At 54.8% G+C, this 18,501-nt stretch overlaps 1 protein-coding gene across 25 annotated transcripts in view; it reads right to left on the bottom strand.

The window, feature by feature from the left end:
• Positions 1–5,363: 5,363 nt before the first annotated feature.
• CNTFR (ciliary neurotrophic factor receptor) overlaps positions 5,364–18,501 on the bottom strand; it is a 60,634-nt gene continuing 47,496 nt past the window's right edge. For 15 of the 25 annotated variants that reach the window (XM_078370918.1, XM_078370920.1, XM_078370936.1 and 12 more), the window contains 5 exons: positions 11,793–11,910; positions 11,452–11,618; positions 10,157–10,320; positions 6,629–6,809; positions 6,090–6,262 (listed from right to left, as the gene is read on the bottom strand). In XM_078370918.1, the coding sequence (XP_078227044.1) occupies positions 6,090–6,262; positions 6,629–6,809; positions 10,157–10,320; positions 11,452–11,618; positions 11,793–11,910 (803 nt within the window). Of the gene's footprint in view, positions 6,005–6,089; positions 6,263–6,628; positions 6,810–10,156; positions 10,321–11,451; positions 11,619–11,792; positions 11,911–18,501 lie in introns of those variants that run through there. The other 10 variants (XM_078370943.1, XM_078370950.1, XM_078370958.1 and 7 more) reach the window with 1 other exon arrangement.

The following is an 18,501-nucleotide window of genomic DNA, read 5'->3' on the forward strand; positions in this document are numbered from 1 at the left end:
CCTTACAGAGGATTTTTTTCCAGACTTTTCCTAAGCCTGCCTTCTTACTCAACAGTCCACTTAGATGACAGGAAATTGTGTTTCGTGGACCCATCTTTTCTCAGTGCTACTTTTGGGAATGGGGTTAGGAGACATATTACTCACTCACATTTCAAGGTTTATAAAAAGGATTTCCTTGTTTGCTTGGACTTGATGAGTTTGTAGTAGCGTTGTTGTTTTTATTTTGGCTTGTGTTCGTTTTATTAGAGGGGGTGGGTGGGGGGATTCTGTGATGGTGCTACTTTGTTTTATTAACTCAGAGGTCCCCACCTTGCTTTGTCCATACCTCTCCCCTTGGACTGCCCCCTCTGGCAGCCCCAGCCCCCAGCACATTCAAGTTCCTGGGATGAGAAAGGGGCCCATAGAATTAGGCCTCAGTACGCAGTGGGTTTCAGTCCGAGGAAGACAGGGAATGAGCAGGGAGCATTTCATGGAGACAGAGTCAGAGGGAACTCAAATACTTATAGGGAGGGCATCTGGGCAGAAGCACAGAATGAACCAAGGCATGGAAGTAGGAGAGGCTGGGAACAATTATCAGGGAACAGGGGGAGTCCAGCTGGAGAAGTTGGGGAGAGGCTGGAGCCATGGGCAGGTAGGGCCCAGGTAGGGGCTGCTCTTGTTATGACCAAAGCACTTGGCTCTTGGGTCTGGAATCTCAGGGATACTAATGGTGGGTGGGGCAGGTGCAGTAGGGAAGCCTGGTTCCTGTCTCTCCTCCCCATCCTCAGCCTCTCCCAGAGGCTTCCTTTGACTGCTCCTCTCTTGGTGCCTCCTGTTCTGGTGACCCCCAAGGTGTTCCTGTTGTTGTCCTGACAGCCGCAAGTGAAACCTCAGTCATGGCCACAGCAGGCACATGCCATTACATGTGGTAGCACTGAATATCTGGTACGAATGTAGCACAGATGTGCCCCTGGCCACCTAGCCACACTAAAACAAACACAGTGCACAGCTGAATACCATCACCGCCATTTGCACATGATGACGCAGTGACACATGTTGTGGGCATACTTTGCACACAGCCCCACAGTCTGACTCCTTCTCTGGGTCAGTTGCTTCCAAATCTCTTGAGAGCCTGTCCTGCCCCCTGGTGGCCATTCCCCAAGCCACTGCCCCTCTGGAAGGACCCTTTCTATCTCCTTCTTACCTTCTGGCCTAGACAGAACAAGCTCTTCCCTCAAACTGGAACTATGAGACCAGGCCCCCTGCAGATGTCCTCCAGACCAGCCTCCCCTCTCAGACGTCCTCCAGACCAGACCAGACTACCCCCCAAACATCCTCCAGACCAGCCTCCCCCCTCAGAGGTCCTCCAGGTCAGCTTCCCCCGCTGATGTCCTCCAGACCAGCCTCCCCTCTGAAGTCCTCCAGACCAGCCTCCCTGCTCAGAACTCCTCTAGACCAGCTTCCTCCCTCAGACGTCCTCCAGACCAGTCTTCCCTCTCAGATTGGTGCTGTCAGGCAAGGCCTTCCTCAAACAGGGTGATCAACGTCCCAGTTTGCCTGGAACTGAGTATTTTCTGAGACTTCTAAAACCAGGAAAGTCCAGGCAGACTAAAACTAGTTGGCAGGTCTATGGATCTGTGTGCCTTCAGCTCAGTCTCCCCTCAGACTGGACTTATCAGGCCAGGCCCCTTCAGACACTCCTAGGTCAGCTTACCCCTCAGGCTGGCCCTTTCAAACAAAAGCTCTTCTGATGCATGTCCCAGACCAGTCCTGGCTCAGGCTCATCCTTTCACACAGGCCCTCTCAGACTCACTCACCCTCAGGTTGGCTTCCCTGTCAGCCTGTCACTGCCAGGTCCCTTCCAGCCTTTCCTCAAACTGGCTCCATCTGATGCCCCTCCTCAGACCTCCTTCCTCTCCCCATCCTCTGAGAAGAGACAAGGTGTAGAGATTACATCCCAGTCCCTCTTGCCCCCAGGACCTTGGCCTGCATCTCGAGGCAAGCACGGCCTTCCCAGGGACTGGTGGCTCTGGGCTGTGAGCTTCAGGACCTGCAGACAGGGAGGTGCGGGATGCAGGACTGGGGCTGGAGCCTGGCATTCCATTCTCTCCATGTGAGAATGAACTGTTTTGGATTTCCCGCCTACACAGGCAGAGAGCTCACAGGCTCCGAGGAGTTCTCAGGGCCAGGGGCTGCCCAGGAGGGACTCCTGCCTGGTGTTGCCCTCTCTCGTCTGGCTGCTGGGAATGCACACCAGACGTGGGATGTCTGTGCTGAGAGCTGCCAGCCTAGGAGCAGGAATGAAGGGCAGGCGGGTGGCCGAGAGGGGGCAGCAGAAGCCAGGACAGCCCCTGGCGCAGGCTGGAGAGGAACTGCGGCCACAGGCTGGGGTCTGGATGGAGGTGGGAACACAGAGGGAGGCAAAAAAGAGAAGGACTGACAGAGTCAGGGAAGAGGGAGACATGGAGAGACATATATACAGAGAGACAGAGAGATGGGGATGGAGACACACGAGGCAGATGGAGAGGGATAAGGCAGAAAAAGGGAAGACAGACAAGGAAGAATAGATGCGAAGACAAGCATGGAGACAGAGAGGGCTGGATATAGAGACAAGGAGGTAAGAAGAGACACAAATGGAGGCATACAGAGAGATAGGGATGGAGCAGAGACATGCAGAAAGAAATGAAGCTAGGAACCAGGACAAAGACAGACTCAGAGATAGGAATGGGCGAGGTGACTCACGCCTGTAATCCCAGCACTTTGGGAAGCTGAGGCGGGCGGATCACCTGAGGTCAGGAGTTTCAGACCAGCCTGACGGACATGGAGAAACCCCATCTCCACTAAAAATACAAAAATTAGCCAGGCATAGTGGCAGGCACCTGTAATCCCAGCTACTCAGGAGGCTGAGGCAGGAGAATCACCTGAACCCGTGAGGCGGAGGTTGCAATGAGCGGAGATCACGCCACTGCACTCCAGCCTGAGTGAGACTCCGTCTCAAAAAAAAGAGACAAACACAGAAATAAGAATGGTTTCTTCAAGAAGAGAGGGGTGGGGGTGCACAGAGACAGGTCTAGAGTTATAACAATGGGGCAGAGCCACACTGGGAGGAAAGATCAAGTGGGCAGGAGGCTGATAGGCCAGGACTTAGAGCCGGGACCCAGCCCCAGTGTATCATGGGAGCAGAGAAGTGGGGGGCTGCAATGCACTTGGGGTCTGGGATCCCAGCCTCCCCTTCCCCCCACGCCTCAGGGTTGTTTTAATTCTCCAGATTCTGTTTTAGCTCCAAGAACTGATGTCTGTACTTATTACGCCTAGCTCCCCAGAACCACTGTGGGAACTGGATGTGGAGGGACAGTACTAGAGAAAGGCAGTAGCTAGCAGCTGAGACCCTCCAAGGTGAACAGCCTCTGTGAGGCCAAGGGCCCAAGACCCACAAGGAGGGTGACCACCCCCAGGCCCAGGCCAGTTGCCTAGTCAGAGGCAATGATGCTGCCCCTCCAGCTACCCTGGGCTTGAGGCAGAGCAGAGTCTCTCTCTTACAGCTGGGGGCAGAGAGATAGAGGCTCCAGTCCTCCCCTCCATCGGCCTCTGAGGCTCCAGCAGCCCCCTCCCCTCCTGAGGCCCCACATAATTGCTTTCCCATGTTGCTAATGGAGGCCAGATTGCTGATGCCCAAGCTCTGGGTGGGCGGTGGGTAGGTCAGGGCTGACCAGGGCTCTTAAGACAGAAAAGCAGCGCAGGCCAGAGACTCCTCACTTCAGGCAACCCACCCCAAAGATGACGGTGGAAGTTCTGGCACAACCCAGGAATGTTCTTGGCAAGACAGTTGGTGACCCCTGTTATCTCTATTCATGTTGGACCTGGAGCATAGGTTCAGGCTGAGCCACACCTCACAGGGACCAGACCCACAGGCCGAACTGAGAGTTTAGGGTTCAGAGCAGGTCCACAGCTACCTCTCAGGATGTCCATCTTGGAAACCTCTTCCTGTGAATGAAGACCCCTGCACTTCCATAGCTGGGGCTGTTCAGCTTGAAAAGCCACAGGCTTCACCTTGATGCCAGGCTTTTGCTTTCATGGGTCTCCTACCTAGAACACCCCTCTCTCTTCTAACCTGGAGGAGCCGGTCACTTTACTCTGGAGCCCCTCACCGGGCCCCAACTCTGGAACTGTGTCTTGTCCAGGCCGGACTCGTCAGTGCTTGAGGCTCTGTCAATGCCCCCTCCCAGGGTATTATCCCAGGAGGGCCTGGAGATCCCAGGAAGGGGTGTCCATTTCTGGAGCCTGCTCTGAGAGCAAGGGTTTGAACTGGGAGAATGTGTGTGATGGCATGGGGGAACTGGTGGCTCCGTGGAGGTGTGGTGCTCAGTGCTTGCCACTGGAAGTGTATCAGGACACATCTGTGCACCAGTGGGTATGGACCTGACTTTAACTCCACCCCCCTCTTCTTACTCCAGACACCCAGAGCAAGGCCAAAACCTGGTTCCCCAGGTCAGAGCTCTGACCTACCCTTTCACCCCCGCCCCCAGGTCACAGGGCCTCCCTACTTGGCCCCAGCCCCAGGCATTCCAAGCTGAGAATGCCTGCTTACGCTCAATAAGAAAACTTCTGTAAGCAGGGTCTAGACCTAAGTAGGGCTGGGACAGCCAAGCATCCTCCTCTGAGAAGTCAGAGGGATCCCAGAGCCCCAGTTTGGGGATTAGAAAGGAATGGGCAGGGAATGAGACTAGACCAAAGACTGATCACCCTGCAAAGCCAAAGCCCCCCCTCCAGCTCCACACTGACTCCCAACTATAACCTAACCCTGGGAGTAAGCCTCTGTCATTCCAGGCCTAAAGTCTAGGTCACACTCCAAGCAGCCTCCTCCTTCAGGCAGCACACCCTGCCTGTCCAGGTCCAGGACACTCTGTGTTCTGAGCCCCTGTGGCCTGGCTGGGCCCTAGGCCTGACCTTCTAGCACCCTTGGACTGTCTCCTGGATGGCAGGGACCACGCATACCCCCCGGCCCCAAGGATGAAGCCTGCCCCCCCCCCCTTCTGCCATCTCTATAGCCCTGTGCACTGGGCTCAGGCTTGGGTACTCATGGAAGGCAGCTCTGGAGGTGACCCTTGAAAGGCCTCTGACCCAGCCAAGACTTCAGTAGCCTCCAGGACTAACCAGATACCCACATGGGACTCCTCATTTCCCACCATTTTTCCCTGGTTGCAACTCTGCTCCAGGGAAGCCCTATTCCCCAAGTAGACAACACCGTTACCAGATACACTGGCCTGAAAGCTGAACGCTTCTCTCCACCTTCCCCAACCACAATTTCTTTCCTCCACCAGGCCTGGAAGGGGCAGGGTCCTTAGAAGCAGGGTACCCTCCCAAAGTGGGTCTGTTTCAAGAACTCATGAAATGGTGACGTTTAATGAGAACCCCCCACCCACCCCTCACCCTGTATATACATCTATAAAAAATTCAAATACAGCAAGTTACCATTGAGTCAGACTAGAAGGGACTGACAGGGCATTAAATACTGTGGGATAGGAGCAGGGACAGGTGAGGGGTATACAAAACAGGGCAGAGTGGAGGGGACTGAAAAGTGTGGGTGCTGGGGGGAGGGGGATGGCTGGGCCCCCCTAGCATCAGGAGCTTATAATCTGATGGTGGCAACAGAGACCCTGGGATAGACAGGAGGCTGGGGCAGGAGGAGAAATCGGATGTGAGAGGCTCCCCTCACACCCCCCAAGGGCTCCTGGGAGTCGCTGGCATTGGAGGGTCCAGCCCGAGGGGCCAGGGTGAGGGGGTCTTTGGTGGGTGGGTTAGCTGCATGGCCCACCTTCCCTGAGGGAGGAAGGAGGGCCAGCTTGGTGCGGCAGGGCTGGGGGTCAGCAGGCCCGGGCCTGCCGGGGTCTCCACAAATTGTGTCTGAAGAGAATGCAAAAGGTCCTCCTGCCCGTGTGCAAAATAGAACCCGGGGTCTGCAGGCTCAGCTCCAGCCTCCTGCTCCTCTGCAGGTGCTCTGCTTGTCCTCACAAGGTGCCCAGTTCTGCAGAGACAGGTAGGGGCCTATGAGGGAGGGGGCTGGAGTGGGGGTTCCCTCAGGCTTCTTCTGCCACCCAGCCTCGCTCCACCTACCAGATCAAGAGATTGCTGGCAGTGGCAGCAGCGGCAGCCAGGGCCAGAGTGACAGGGACGCTGACCAAGAAGGGTGCCGAGGGTCCCCCGCCGCTGCCCAGCTCCCCAGGGTCACAGATCTTCGTGGTGGGCGGGGGTGCCAGGGAGCCGGTGGTGCTGGTCGTGGTCTCTGGGGAACATGGGGGAAACTCAGGGCAAGGCCAGGGCTGGGGTCCTGTCCAGATCTGGGGACTCATGAGAAAAACCATTCTGCTTCCTATACCAAGCTGGTACTGCCTCTCCCATTAGACAGGCCCTGCCTCCTCGGCAGGCAGATCCTGCTTCCCAAGGCTCACAGATGACCCCTCCACCCAATGAACCCTACCAAGGATGTCCAGATAGCAAGGACCAGGAATGGCAGGGGCTGAACAGGGAGGCAGAAGTGTGGCTGCCAGTGTGTGGCTACCCCCGGGAGCAGAGGCTGGAGGCAGCAGGGTAGAACCAGGCCACAGGGCAGCCAGCAGAGCCCAGGAGGCAGAGGCAGGAGCAAGCTCACCTGCGGCCTGGGCCTCGGTGGTGAGGTGTCGTGGTTCCTCAGTCCAGGGTGTAGCATGGGCAGCCACGCTCCAGTCACTCCATGTCCCAATCTCATTGTCCTTGGCTGCCACCTGGATAATGTACTCCTTCCCGGCATAGGCATCTGTGATGGTGTGTGCTGTGCCGTCCGACAGCTCCACCTGCACCAGACCATGGGGTGGGGGTAAGGATACACCAGGGGCCAGGAGAGTGAGGTCCCTCCAGAGGAAGTGAGCACACCTCTAGGGAGAGGAGAATGAAAGTCCCTGAGGGCAGTGAGGACTTCCCTGGAGGAGAAAGAGGACATGGAGAATATTCCTGCCGGAGAGTGAGGACACTTAGGGAGGAGACCCCACGGGAAGCCAGTTGTCCCTGACGGAGAGTAAGGACATCTTTAAGGAGACCAGAAACACACCAGGGGGTGCCTTTGAAGGAGGTCTTTGCCCTGTGCCTGCGACTCTGCTGTTGCCCCTGCTCTCTCACAGCCCCCAGCCTGGCTGAATCCTGACTGACCGCAGTCCCAGCCTGGAGGTGGCAAAGGCCGTGGATGAGAGGAGATGGTAACACCGTGCTCCTCTCCCACCAAGAAGCCACTGAGAGGGGAGGATCCACACACGGACTGGAGCTAGGCTGCCTGAGTTCCAAGTGGTCCCCATCCCCTAGTAGCAAGGTGACCAAGTTACTTAATGTCCTTGTGCCTTGCCATCCTCATCTGTAAAACGGTGTTCATGAGAGGATCCATCTCTTAGGGTTACAGCGAGGACCAAGGCATGAGGACAGCACCAAACACACTTCAGCCAGCAGTGTCATCACCATGGCTTCAGGTCAGAGCCCAGGTTCCCAGATGCCCAGGGCACCTACCAGCCCAGCCAAAGCTGGGTATCCCCTTAGGAAGGCCTCAGTGTGGTTATCACCCTGCTGAAGAGGAAAGGGGTAGGGGACAGCCCATGGGGCTGCGGGGAGCCGGACAGCTGTTCCATTTCCTCCTGGAGGCATTGCCACCCCACCCCCACCACACTGGCCCCGTCCTGCTGGTCTCCCCCCACCTCCAGGCCAGCCTGCCTGTCCGGCGCCCCTCCCAGGCCCAGGCTGGGCTCTGGTTCATCTCAGCGGCACCCGCCGCCTCATTAAGCCGCCTCGTAAACAGGGGCAGCAGGCGGGGGCGGAGAAGGGGGTTGCTCTGGGCCACGTCTGGCTTCAGGGCTTTTTTGGTCCCTGTTCCAATCTTCCCCCCAGAAAACTGGGGTCTGGGCTACCTGACCTGACAGCCTGTGCGTGCATGCGCGCATGTGTGTATATATGTGTCTGGGCACGTGCAGTGGGTCCAAACAGGGCAGGAAGCCCTTCTAGTTGTAGCTCAACCTGTGGTCCTGATGCAGTGGTAAACGTCAGGGAGATGGTGAGACACCTTTTGGGCCCAGACCCTGGGCTCAGTAAATCCTAATCCCAGCCCTGGAGGTTTGGAGGGTCCCAAAGACCCTCTTCTCCTGGAGCCAGGGTCCTAGTTCCACTTCTGACACCCCAGTCCCTTTCTGCTCACCAAAGATACCCTCTGGGTGAATAGCCCTGGCTACTTTAGCTTTGTCTCCCGCCTGCCAGGATTAGGCCTGCAGTCAGCCTCCACGTCAGTCTCTCCTCACAGAGAGGGAACCACGGGGAACAGATCAAATTGCTGCCTCATTGCAGGCTCATGGTGGGTACCATACCTCTAGGAATGTGGCCCCAAGGAGATCAGTGCTCTTCTGGGGGCCACATCTCTGAGACCAGAATCCTTCTTCCAAGTTATCAGTGATCCCTTCATCCTCCCTCTCAAGAGAAAGGCTTCTCAACTGGCCGGAACTCCCTAGTCACTGGCATTCACCTCCCTCGAAGTCCTCCATGGTCTGCTGCAGCAGATGCCAGACATGCCCTCCAGGCCTCCCTGCCGAGTTAGGGCCAGGGCAGGAGCTGCAGGGAACCCATGTTGGGTCCCAGTACTTGCCTCCCCCTTGTCTGTGCTGGGACAGGCCCTGCCAGGAATCCCAGGGCCCATTCTTTTGCAACTTCTGGTCTGCATTTTCCTCCTGAAAATTCAAATGGTGTTTTTCTCTGCTCTGCCCTTCATGCCTCCTCCAAATCATACACCTGCCTCTACCAAGGTCAAGGATCAGGGAGAACAGACTGTTCAGAGCAAAACTTCAGCTGAAAAGAACCATAAATCTAACCAATCCCAATGCCAGTGAGACATAGAATGGGGCTAGGATACACTACAGGCTACGTGTGTTCTTGCCACGGAGCCTGCACACTTTGCTCTTCTCACCTCAGTGTGGGAGTCAGTTTTGTGCAGGGTCTTGGCATGTTAGTCACACACACGTATGGTGGATGTATGGTTCTTGCTAGGAGCCATGTGTGTGTGCATGTTCCTGTGTGTGTGGTGGGCAGTGTGCCAGGTCCACTGCAAGTCGTGTGCGCCGCGACACGCGGGGCTGCTGCCTGTAGCTCGTTAGCGGGGGAGGGGGGCTTGTGAAACTAGACCCTGGTTATTAGCAATGCATTAGGCGCGGGCAGCTGGCCAGGCCGGAGGGACTCCGGACTCTGTCAGGGAACATGTGAGTGTGTGAGCAGCCTTTGTGGGGGCCAGGCCCGCAACCCGGACAGGCACCCAGGAATCAAATTACGCACTTTAAAGGCCAGACAGGATGGGGCATGAGGAGCTGGAGATGGAGCCTGGTGGATGAGGTGGGAATACAAGGTGACCCCCAGGAACCAGCCTGGGTTGCCCCATGGAGGACCCTCCCAACCCCACTGCTAGCCCACAGGCCTCATTGGCCACACAGAGTACCCACAACACTACGGGCCCAGGACTCTCAAAGCAACCCCCTAAGCCTCTGGCTGACCCAAACCTCTGGCTGCTCCCCAGAGCTCTCTATTATAGCTTGATCCAGACCATAAGCTGACCCCATACTGACCCTTGTCCACTGCTTGGTTCCAAGCCTAGGCCACCTTCTGACTCATAACCTCAAGCTGACGCCTAAGCTGGGTCTGAATTTGAAGTCCTGATGCCAGTCAATGCCTAAACTCCCACCCTGGACCAGGCTTGATCTCATTGCCTGATCCTGACCCCTCAAGCCCATCTGTGAGCCCTTGAGAACAGGCACATTCCTGCCCCTTGAGGCCGGCACAGGCCTAGAGCCTGGGCCAGAGTGTAAAGAGGGAGATGAATGGTCAGGACTAAAAGGGAACCCTGCCTGTCCTGCCCATCATCTCCCTTCCTGCATTTCTCTCCACTACCTTGGGGAGCCACAAAGGACATATGTGTTCCCACTGCACTAACAGTTCACTGGGGAACACCTAAGGACACCTGCCTCAGCTCCATTCATTCTCCCAGGCCTACCTGGTCTCCCCCACCCCCTAGAGAGCCTTATGCATCAGCTCTCACACTGGAGCTGCTGCCACCTGGAATATGGGTGCCACTCTCCACATGATTCTAGGTCAGGTGCCCAGGATCTTGGCAGGGCAGGGCACTCACATGCTGCCACTGGTCCAGGATGAGGGGTCGGTAGCGCAGAAAGAACTTGAGAGGAAAAGACTCAGGGTCAGGCCAGGTCGACGGGGTCTGCCATGTCACCTCCAGCCGGCGAGGGTTGCTGGGTACTGGCCGGGCTACCACATTTTCTGGAGGATCAGGCTTCACTGTTCAGGAGACATAGCTTCATTACTACACTCATCTTTGGGCAACAACCCACTTTGTCAACTCCAGCCACCATGCTGTCCTTCTCATATTGCCAACCATTGTCATCATCATCATAGTCACCATGCCTCTTTTCTGTTGTCAATTCTAGCAATTACCATAGACAATGATCTCATTACTTCCAAGTCTGACATCCTCATCATCACCAATGACTGTCACTACAGTCACTGTCACCAACTCTTCATATCAACATCCCAAATTTCATCTCACCATCCCATCATCCCAACCCTATTCTCATGCTGACCTACATCCCAGTAACTAAGCCCATGTGATGCCTCCATAGTTACCACTGTCACCCCCACTGTCACCTGAATTACCCCCTCCTACACCAGCACCACACACTCACCCAGGCCTGGTTTTTCACTTCAACTTTTCCAGTTCCAAACTAAGATCTGGGTCAAGGGTAAAAGACAGTCCACAGGTGTTGCAGATCTGGGTTGGAGGTAGGCTGGGGATCTGATAGGGGCACCTAAGGGCCCAGCTTATGTAAAAATACTCTGGCTAGGAATCCAGCCATGGGGTCTGGGGAGAAGACAGGGACAGTAAGAAGGTCTGGCTGAGGCAGGGGAACAGCAGGCAGAGAGCCTGCCTGGAATAGGGCAGGGGCAGGTAGAGGGTCTGGCTGGGATGGGGGGTTAGGCGGGGGAGGGCGGTATCTGTCCCAGTCCTGTCTCCTGTTCTGACACCTCATTCATCACAGGCCGTAAGGAAGCCATTAGAGTTGGGGGAGTGCGGTGGAGGCTGCAGCTGCACAAGGGTCTGGCCTGGCCTGTCCCCCCTTCCCCCTGCTGCATGTTCTGGGAGCCAGAAAGATGATTGGAAGAGCTGCTGGACAGGTCTCTTGGTCCTTCAGGTAAAGGACATTAACTTACATGTTCACAGGTGCGCATATGTCATGCATATATATGCACAAATATGCACACTGTACATACATGTGCATAGGCATGTACATGCCATGGATACATGTGCATGCATGTGGACATCCCCACCAATGTTCATGCACCTCTGGCACACATCCGCTTACACTCCCACTGGAGTACACAGCAGGTTCCCCCACCAACCCCCACACATACCAATGGTGAACTCGTCAAAGGTGATAGCTGTGGCATTGTGGCCCAGGGCATTGCTGACACTTATGGAGACCTTGTACTTGATGGTGGAGAACAGGTGCATGTATCGAATGTGACAGCGGTTCTTGAGGGCTGGGTCCTTCTCACAGACCATAATTTTGGAGCCGTGCCTGGGGAGAGGTGAGGCCCAGGTACTGTTACCAACATCAAGGGTCAGGTTGGGCAGAGGTTGAGGGAAGGTCAAGCCCAAGACAGGGCTGGGGTGTGGACTGAGGGCATGGTGGTGGGATGGGAGAGAGGTCAGAGGTCAGGGCTGGACCCGGGTTACATGCGCAGCTACTCACAGCACAGTCACATTGAAGGTGTTGGGAATGTAGGTGGGGGTGGGCAGATGCCAGTTGCAGTAGAAGCCCTTGGGGTAAGTGTTGGAGCGGCAGCTGAGCACAGGCTCTCTCGGTGGCACTGGGGGTAAGGACAGCATGGTCAGGGCATTCTTGGAGCTCCCAGTCCCCTTCACTAGTGTGGGGACAGGTGGGCCCCAGAGCCCCAGCTCTCCCCCCTCAACCCATCATTGATGCCAAAGTTGTTCGGGGGAGGCTGTCATCGAGGGTCTGAGGCTTCCCAGGCCACAGAGAGCCAGATGTTTAATTAAAGAAAAACAAGGGCTGTGCGGACAGGGAACCCCCCCTCCACCTGCTCAATGGAGGCAGGAACTGTGGGGAGCAGGGGGCTGTGGGCCTCAACTCATCAATCACAGGATGGAGGTGATGTCTAGGGGAATCGGCCCTAGCCCCACATCTCCTGCCACTTTGTGTCCACTCCCAGAGGAAGACTATGCTACGGAGACACATGGAGACGAGGGGAGTCTTGAATGGGTCCTCCGACTGCTGGAGTGATCGGGTCACTTCCTGGAGAAGAGACACCCCAGACTTCCCTCAGTAGAGATGGAGACACAAGGACAGGCCTGGTGGCTACACAGGAGCAGAACTGAGTGGCTGCTCGTGCATACCTGTGTTTGTAGATGTCTGTGTGCAGCCATATGTGCTACATGCATGATTCTATGTGACATAAATGAGTGACCAGGGATCTGTAGGAGCAGCTATTCAATGCATGTGAATCTGCATGTCTATGTATGAGTGTGTGTGTTCAAGTGCCTGTTGAAAGCAAGCTGCTGTTCCCTTTGTGTGTAACTCACCCCAGTGCCAGCCCCTAGCAAATCCATCGCACCTTTAAGAAGCCCTTTACGTGGTAAGCAGCTGCTCTCACTCTGGAATAGGAGGCCCAGAGAGGGAAAGGAACCTCTCAAGGTCAGACAGCAAGCTAGAGCTGGGACTAAACCCCAGGATGGGGGCTACACACACACACACACACACACACACACACACACACTTGGGAAGTCCTTTCTGCTATCTAACCTGAACTCTTTTTGCTGCCATGAGCACTTAGCCCAGCTGTCCCACCCTCAGGCATTGGGTAAGGCGTGAGGACAGGCGGCTCAGGTTCCTGGAAGGAGGCAGCTTATGTGATCTGACCCAGGCAAGGAATGTCCGTCTGTGGCTCCAGGGATACTGACACTTCCCTCCTGTGCCGCCCCCCTCCCCCGCCCCTGGCCTGACAGGTGGACAGGAAATGGGAGGGGGGGGCAGCTCAATAAGCCAGGGACAGTGAAGGGGAGTGCATGTCTATGCTTGCAGAGTGGCCATGGTGACACAGGGGAACAGTGGGCTTCCATCCACAGTGTGCACGTGACTGTGAGTGACTCTGTGTGATTGCATGTTCATGTCCAGTATGTGTGATGCTGAGAGGGGCCTGGGGCAGAACCCCCAGGATCCAGATCTGGCTTTGCAGCAGAAGAGATGAGGGGCAGAGAGGGCAACAGGAGAGCTCCAGGGCAGCAGGTGGAGGGAGCAATGCTGTGGGCGGGGACAGCTCCATTCCCCAGGCCTGCCAGGGAGAACAGGACCCAGCTGAGACCCCACAGGGCCCATATGCGTTCTGCTCTCCACTGTCCGCCTCCCCTGGGAAGCCTTCTGGGCCCTGTGTCTATCTCGTGTCATTCCATGTTCATCCTGTGTGTCTTTAGTGTTCCTTCCCTGTCTGCTCACGGGTGCAGAACTCTGCCTGGGGGTGGGGTGGGGGGCGGCCAAGGACACAGGAAGTGCCTTCTGGGGGCCTGTTGGCCAGGCTGGAGTTGGCAGCCACCCCAGGAGGAAAGGACATTCTGAGGTCGGCTGAGAAGCCTCCACTCCCCGCTCCTGCCACCGCCCCCCTTACCCCCAGCTTCAAAGGGGAAGGGTGATGGGGGGAAGGGTGATGGGGGTGGGGTGGGGATCAGAGACTGCAGAGTCAGCTCCCTGCTGCCCTGGACTCCTTGGAGGGCAGAGCAGGCCACAGCACTGGACTCACAGGCCCCTGCCCCCCACCAGCCTCCCTACTGATCAGGCTCCTCCACTCCCCGACTGTCCTCCCCCCTCAGACCAGCCTCCCCTTCCAACCTCCCCCTCACGCCAGTTCCTCTCCCTGACTGGGGAGGTCACGGTGGGGTGGGGGGTGGGGGCCCGACTGGGGGCTTTGTCTGTCATCTGGCTACTCCTGCCTGGCCCTGGGCCCTGAGCAGGGAAGGGCTTGGGTTTCCTGACAGGGACCAGGTTTCTCAGAGGGAAAAGGAGGAAAGAAAAACAAAAGGAAGAAAAGGAGTGACTTGCTGCAGCTGGAGCCCAGCTGAGGGGCTGGGTAGGCGGAGGTGGGGGTGCTGTGAGATTGTGGGACAGTGTGGGATTGGGATGCCTGTTGTGAGTGTGTTTCGAGTTGGAAGAAAAGCTGTTTTTAAGACGCTGTGATTTCGAGGCTGTGTGTAACTGTGAGAGGCTCTGTGTGTGTGACTGTGAGACTCTGGGCAGTTGTGTAACTATGATGGGAGGCTGTCTGGGACTGGATGACTGTGTTTGCACGTGACTCAGGGTGAGGCTGTTCAATTTTGAGACTGTCTCTATGTGCAAGGCTGTGTAGCCAAGGCACTCTTTATAAGAGTGCCTGTAAATGTGCCATTGTGTCTGAACACAGTGACAGCTAGACCTCATATATGAGGTAGTGCATATGTGATGGAGCCTAGTGAGACTGAATGTATTTTGCAAACTATGTGTGTGGGAGGGTGCCCAGAATTCCCAGCATGTTCACATGTATGCACTGAACACTGTGTGAGTGCATGTTAAAGACAGTGTGTGAGCAAAAGCTCCTGTGCACATAGGTCACAGTATCAGGCTCTGGACACACAGGCATCTGGGTTGCCCCTTGTGGGGGCTCCTGAGACACCCAAGTGACTGTGTGTCAGCCTGTGACAGGGTGTCCCTGGGTCCCACTCGGGGCCGTGTGCGTGTGCATGCATGCGTGTGCCCCCGCTGGCCCAGGGTTTGTTTGTTTTCCTCCTAATTGGCTTGTTTTTCCATGTCCAGCCCACCAAACCGCATGTTTTTCCTCTCATCTCGCCAGCCCGCCTGGGCTGGAGCCCCCGGCACGAATGAGGCCTGCCCGCTGGCCCAGAGAGGAGGAGGGGCAAGCTGCCCACACCCTAGGCCAGGCCAGATCAGGCAGGGTGGGGCAGGGTGACCCTTCCACTCCAGCCCTACCCACGCCCCACCCGCACGCCGCCTCCTGCCTGGCATTCAAGGCCCAGGCCTGGCTCAACCTTATCTCGTGGCATCCCTTGAGGCATTCCAACTTCTGTACTCCCAAATACCTCCCCCTGCCCCTCCCACTTGTGATTTCTCCCCAGGCATCTTCTTTGACCATAGCCCTCTCCCCACTCTTTCCTTTCCAGCCAAACAGGGCTGCGGGGAAAGGAGTGCTGAACTGGGGGATCCAGAGTTTCCATCCTCACCAATCAAGTAAGAGTTTTTAAAAACTGGACAAGGAACTGTCCATTTAAAAATCATTTTAATCTCTGGTTTGTTTTACCTTAAAATCAGAACAATACAGAATCAGCAGTGTTTTGTAAATAAAAAGATGTTACTAAAAGGAGCACTGTGACCCTGCTTCCTAACGTGAGGGTGGGGGGTCCTTTCGTCATCCTAAGGAGGAGAGGGGTCCTTAGGACTCTGCTCGTGAGGATCCACTTGAGAACAAGAAGGCAGATCAAGAGAAAGCAGTTCGGAGATTAGCCTGGGTAAGGAGACTTCCAACAGAATACTGTTAAGACCAATTTTCCTTGGAAATAGAAACATAAAAATTGCACATGTTTAGGATAAATACTAAGTAATTTTTGGTTTGAATGACCCACAAATCAGGGGTAACTCTGTCTGTTCTCTTAGAGCTGGAAGAAGGATAATTTGATATTGACTGTTGGCAAAGCCAGTCTCTTATAACTAATATAAAGTGACTGAGACAATAATGATTAATATCCCCTGTTCCTCTGACCAGGTCTTTAGGAGGAAATAATGCAATGAGAGATAAGTACATGAAACTAATGCTACAGCCAACTCATGGCCAGCCTTCCTCTGGCAGTAGGGCCTGGAGGGCAGTGAGCACTCTATATAAAAGGTCTGAGCCTTGGTCACAACAGGGCAGCTGTGGGCATGTCCTGTTGGTATAGACTATGGACATTACTTCAAGACCCAATTCTCCAATGACCTCTCAAAGAAGATCACATCATTAGGAATGGGAGCCCAGGGTCACCAAAGCCTAGCCATCACAGCCAGCCTTGTCCATCCTGAGGACTTCTGGGACCCAAACTGAGAAGGCGGGGATGTGGGTGACTGGTGCCAAGTCAGATTCATCCTTTTTCCATGGCTCTCAGTAAATGGCCCTTTTTCCTCTGTAAGGGCCTGACCTAGGCTGAGTGCTCCACTTCTGAAGGACTCCAGAGTGGACCAAGGAGGGTTGTTAGGCTGGTCCTGCGTTTCTCAAGCTGTCCAACAGGGGTCACTCCACCCGTGGCATGCAACTAAAATGTTGGATTTTGAACACCATCTCTTCAGTTTAGACACATTAAACAATAACCCCCCCCCCAAAAAAAAGCCTTCCCATGGGGAAAGGTACATTCCCACCAAAATGCATTTTCACATCTCTTTAAGCCCTACTGGTGGGTCAGTATTTTTGTGGGAGACCCTGAACAACCCTTCAGCCTAACATTTTACATGGTGATGTACACAAGTCTTCTGACAACGAGGTAAGTTCTGCTCCCAGATCCCTTAAACATCTCCTAGGTAGCTTCTAGGGAATAAGGAGATCATTTTTGGGCAGTAGGGTTAGCCATACCCAAATAAAATGAGGCCAGAGGAGCTTGACTCACTGGCTCAGGAGAAAATAAATAAAGAAATGAAACTATGTTCAGAGTATTCACTCTGTTGGTGGGTACCACCAGCTGGGATCTGGATGCTTGCCCACCTTACTCTCACCTTCAGCAACGGTGATGTCCTCATCATTCTGACTTCTCCAGATCCCTCTTCCAAATCACACTCACCTGGTCTTTCCTCTACCTTCCTCCTGGCTCCTTCTTATTTCTTTTTGTGGCTCATTTCTCTCCATCGACCTCTTTACATGCTGATGGTCTTTAGGGCTCAATTCTGGGTCCTCTTCTCTCTTCACTCCATGATCTCTCCCTTGGCCATCTCACCCCTTCCCATGGCTTTAATGCTGACAACCCCCCAAATATCCATCTCTAGCAGAGGCCTCTCCCCAAATCCCAGACACTCAGACCCACTGGTTACCAGTCATCAACTCCTGGTTGTCCTCCAAGGATCCCACCGAACAGGTCTGCAGCAGATGTCTATGGAACCACAGATCCCTTGCCCATACTATTAACACTTCTAACTTCCAAATTCTATAGTTATTCACCTAAGAGCTTTCTTTTGCTTTGTCTGCTGGGACATGAGGCCAAAAGTGCTGGAGAATCAAAGCTCCTCCCTCCAACCCCAGGTGAATCTCTCAACCACTGATAGGCAGGTGCGTATACACATCCCAGCTCCCTCACCCTCAGGCATGGCAACTCAGGTGTGTGTTCTACATCTGCACCCTCAGTGGTAACGTCAGTTGCTAAGAGGCAATATCTGGATAACTTTTTTTTTTTTGAGACAGAGTCTTGCTCTGTTGCCCAGGCTGATGTGCAGCAGTGGCACAATCTTGGCTCACTACAACCTCCGCCTCCTGGGTTCAAGCAATTCTCCCACCTCAGCCTCCCAAGTAGCTGGGATTATAGGCACCTGCCATCAGGCCCAGCTAATTTTTGTATTTTTGTAGAGAGAGGGTTTCACCATGTTGGCCAGACTGGTCTTGAACTCCTGACCACAGGTGATCTGCCGGCTTTAGCCTCCCAAAGTGCTAGGATTATAGGCGTGAGCCACCATGCCTGGCCAACTCCCTCTTTATTTACTAACTTAACTTCCTTTTTCTGTGTCACTTTCCTGTTCCTTTATGATATTCCCCTTAGCTGCCAAGTAAACTACTTGCCTAAGAATTCTCACCTTGGGATCTGATTCTAGGGAAAGACAATGTTCAAACAGCACACATTATCTTTTCCTTCTATTTTCTTCCTGTTGCAGTCATGGATCCCTCCAGCTGTCTTGACGCCTCCCACCCTCTACTCTCCTGTCCTTTCCACCTCCAATCCATCACCAATTCCTGGAGGTCCAACTGCCGCTTCTCAGCTTCCTCAACTCCATGCCCTGGTCTCAGGTCCTTATCTTCTTTCCTGTATCCAGTAACAGCCTCTTTCCTACCTTGGTTTTTCTCCATCCACCCTGCCTCTCTTCACTCAGAGTTATCTTTTAAGAACGCGACCCAGAAACTGTCACTGCACAGCTTCCAGAATCATGATCTGCCCCCTGTCCCCTCCTTCAGCTCCCTCTCCACATCTACACCAGCCCAAGTGGCCTTTACATGCCCTTTTGGCCACTGAGGCCTACAGTCACAACCAGCTCTCTGCCAGAAATGATGTTTCAATGCGTCTTCTAAATTCTCCAAGTATCCATTTGCTTCCCACTCCAGGAAGCCTTCCTCCTTCCCTGGGGCCTCCTGGAGTGCCTCACCTATACCTGTATAACCACATATCCCACTTCC

Source organism: Callithrix jacchus, chromosome 1 (genome assembly GCF_049354715.1).
Source record: "Callithrix jacchus isolate 240 chromosome 1, calJac240_pri, whole genome shotgun sequence".
NCBI classification, from domain to species: domain Eukaryota; kingdom Metazoa; phylum Chordata; class Mammalia; order Primates; family Cebidae; genus Callithrix; species Callithrix jacchus.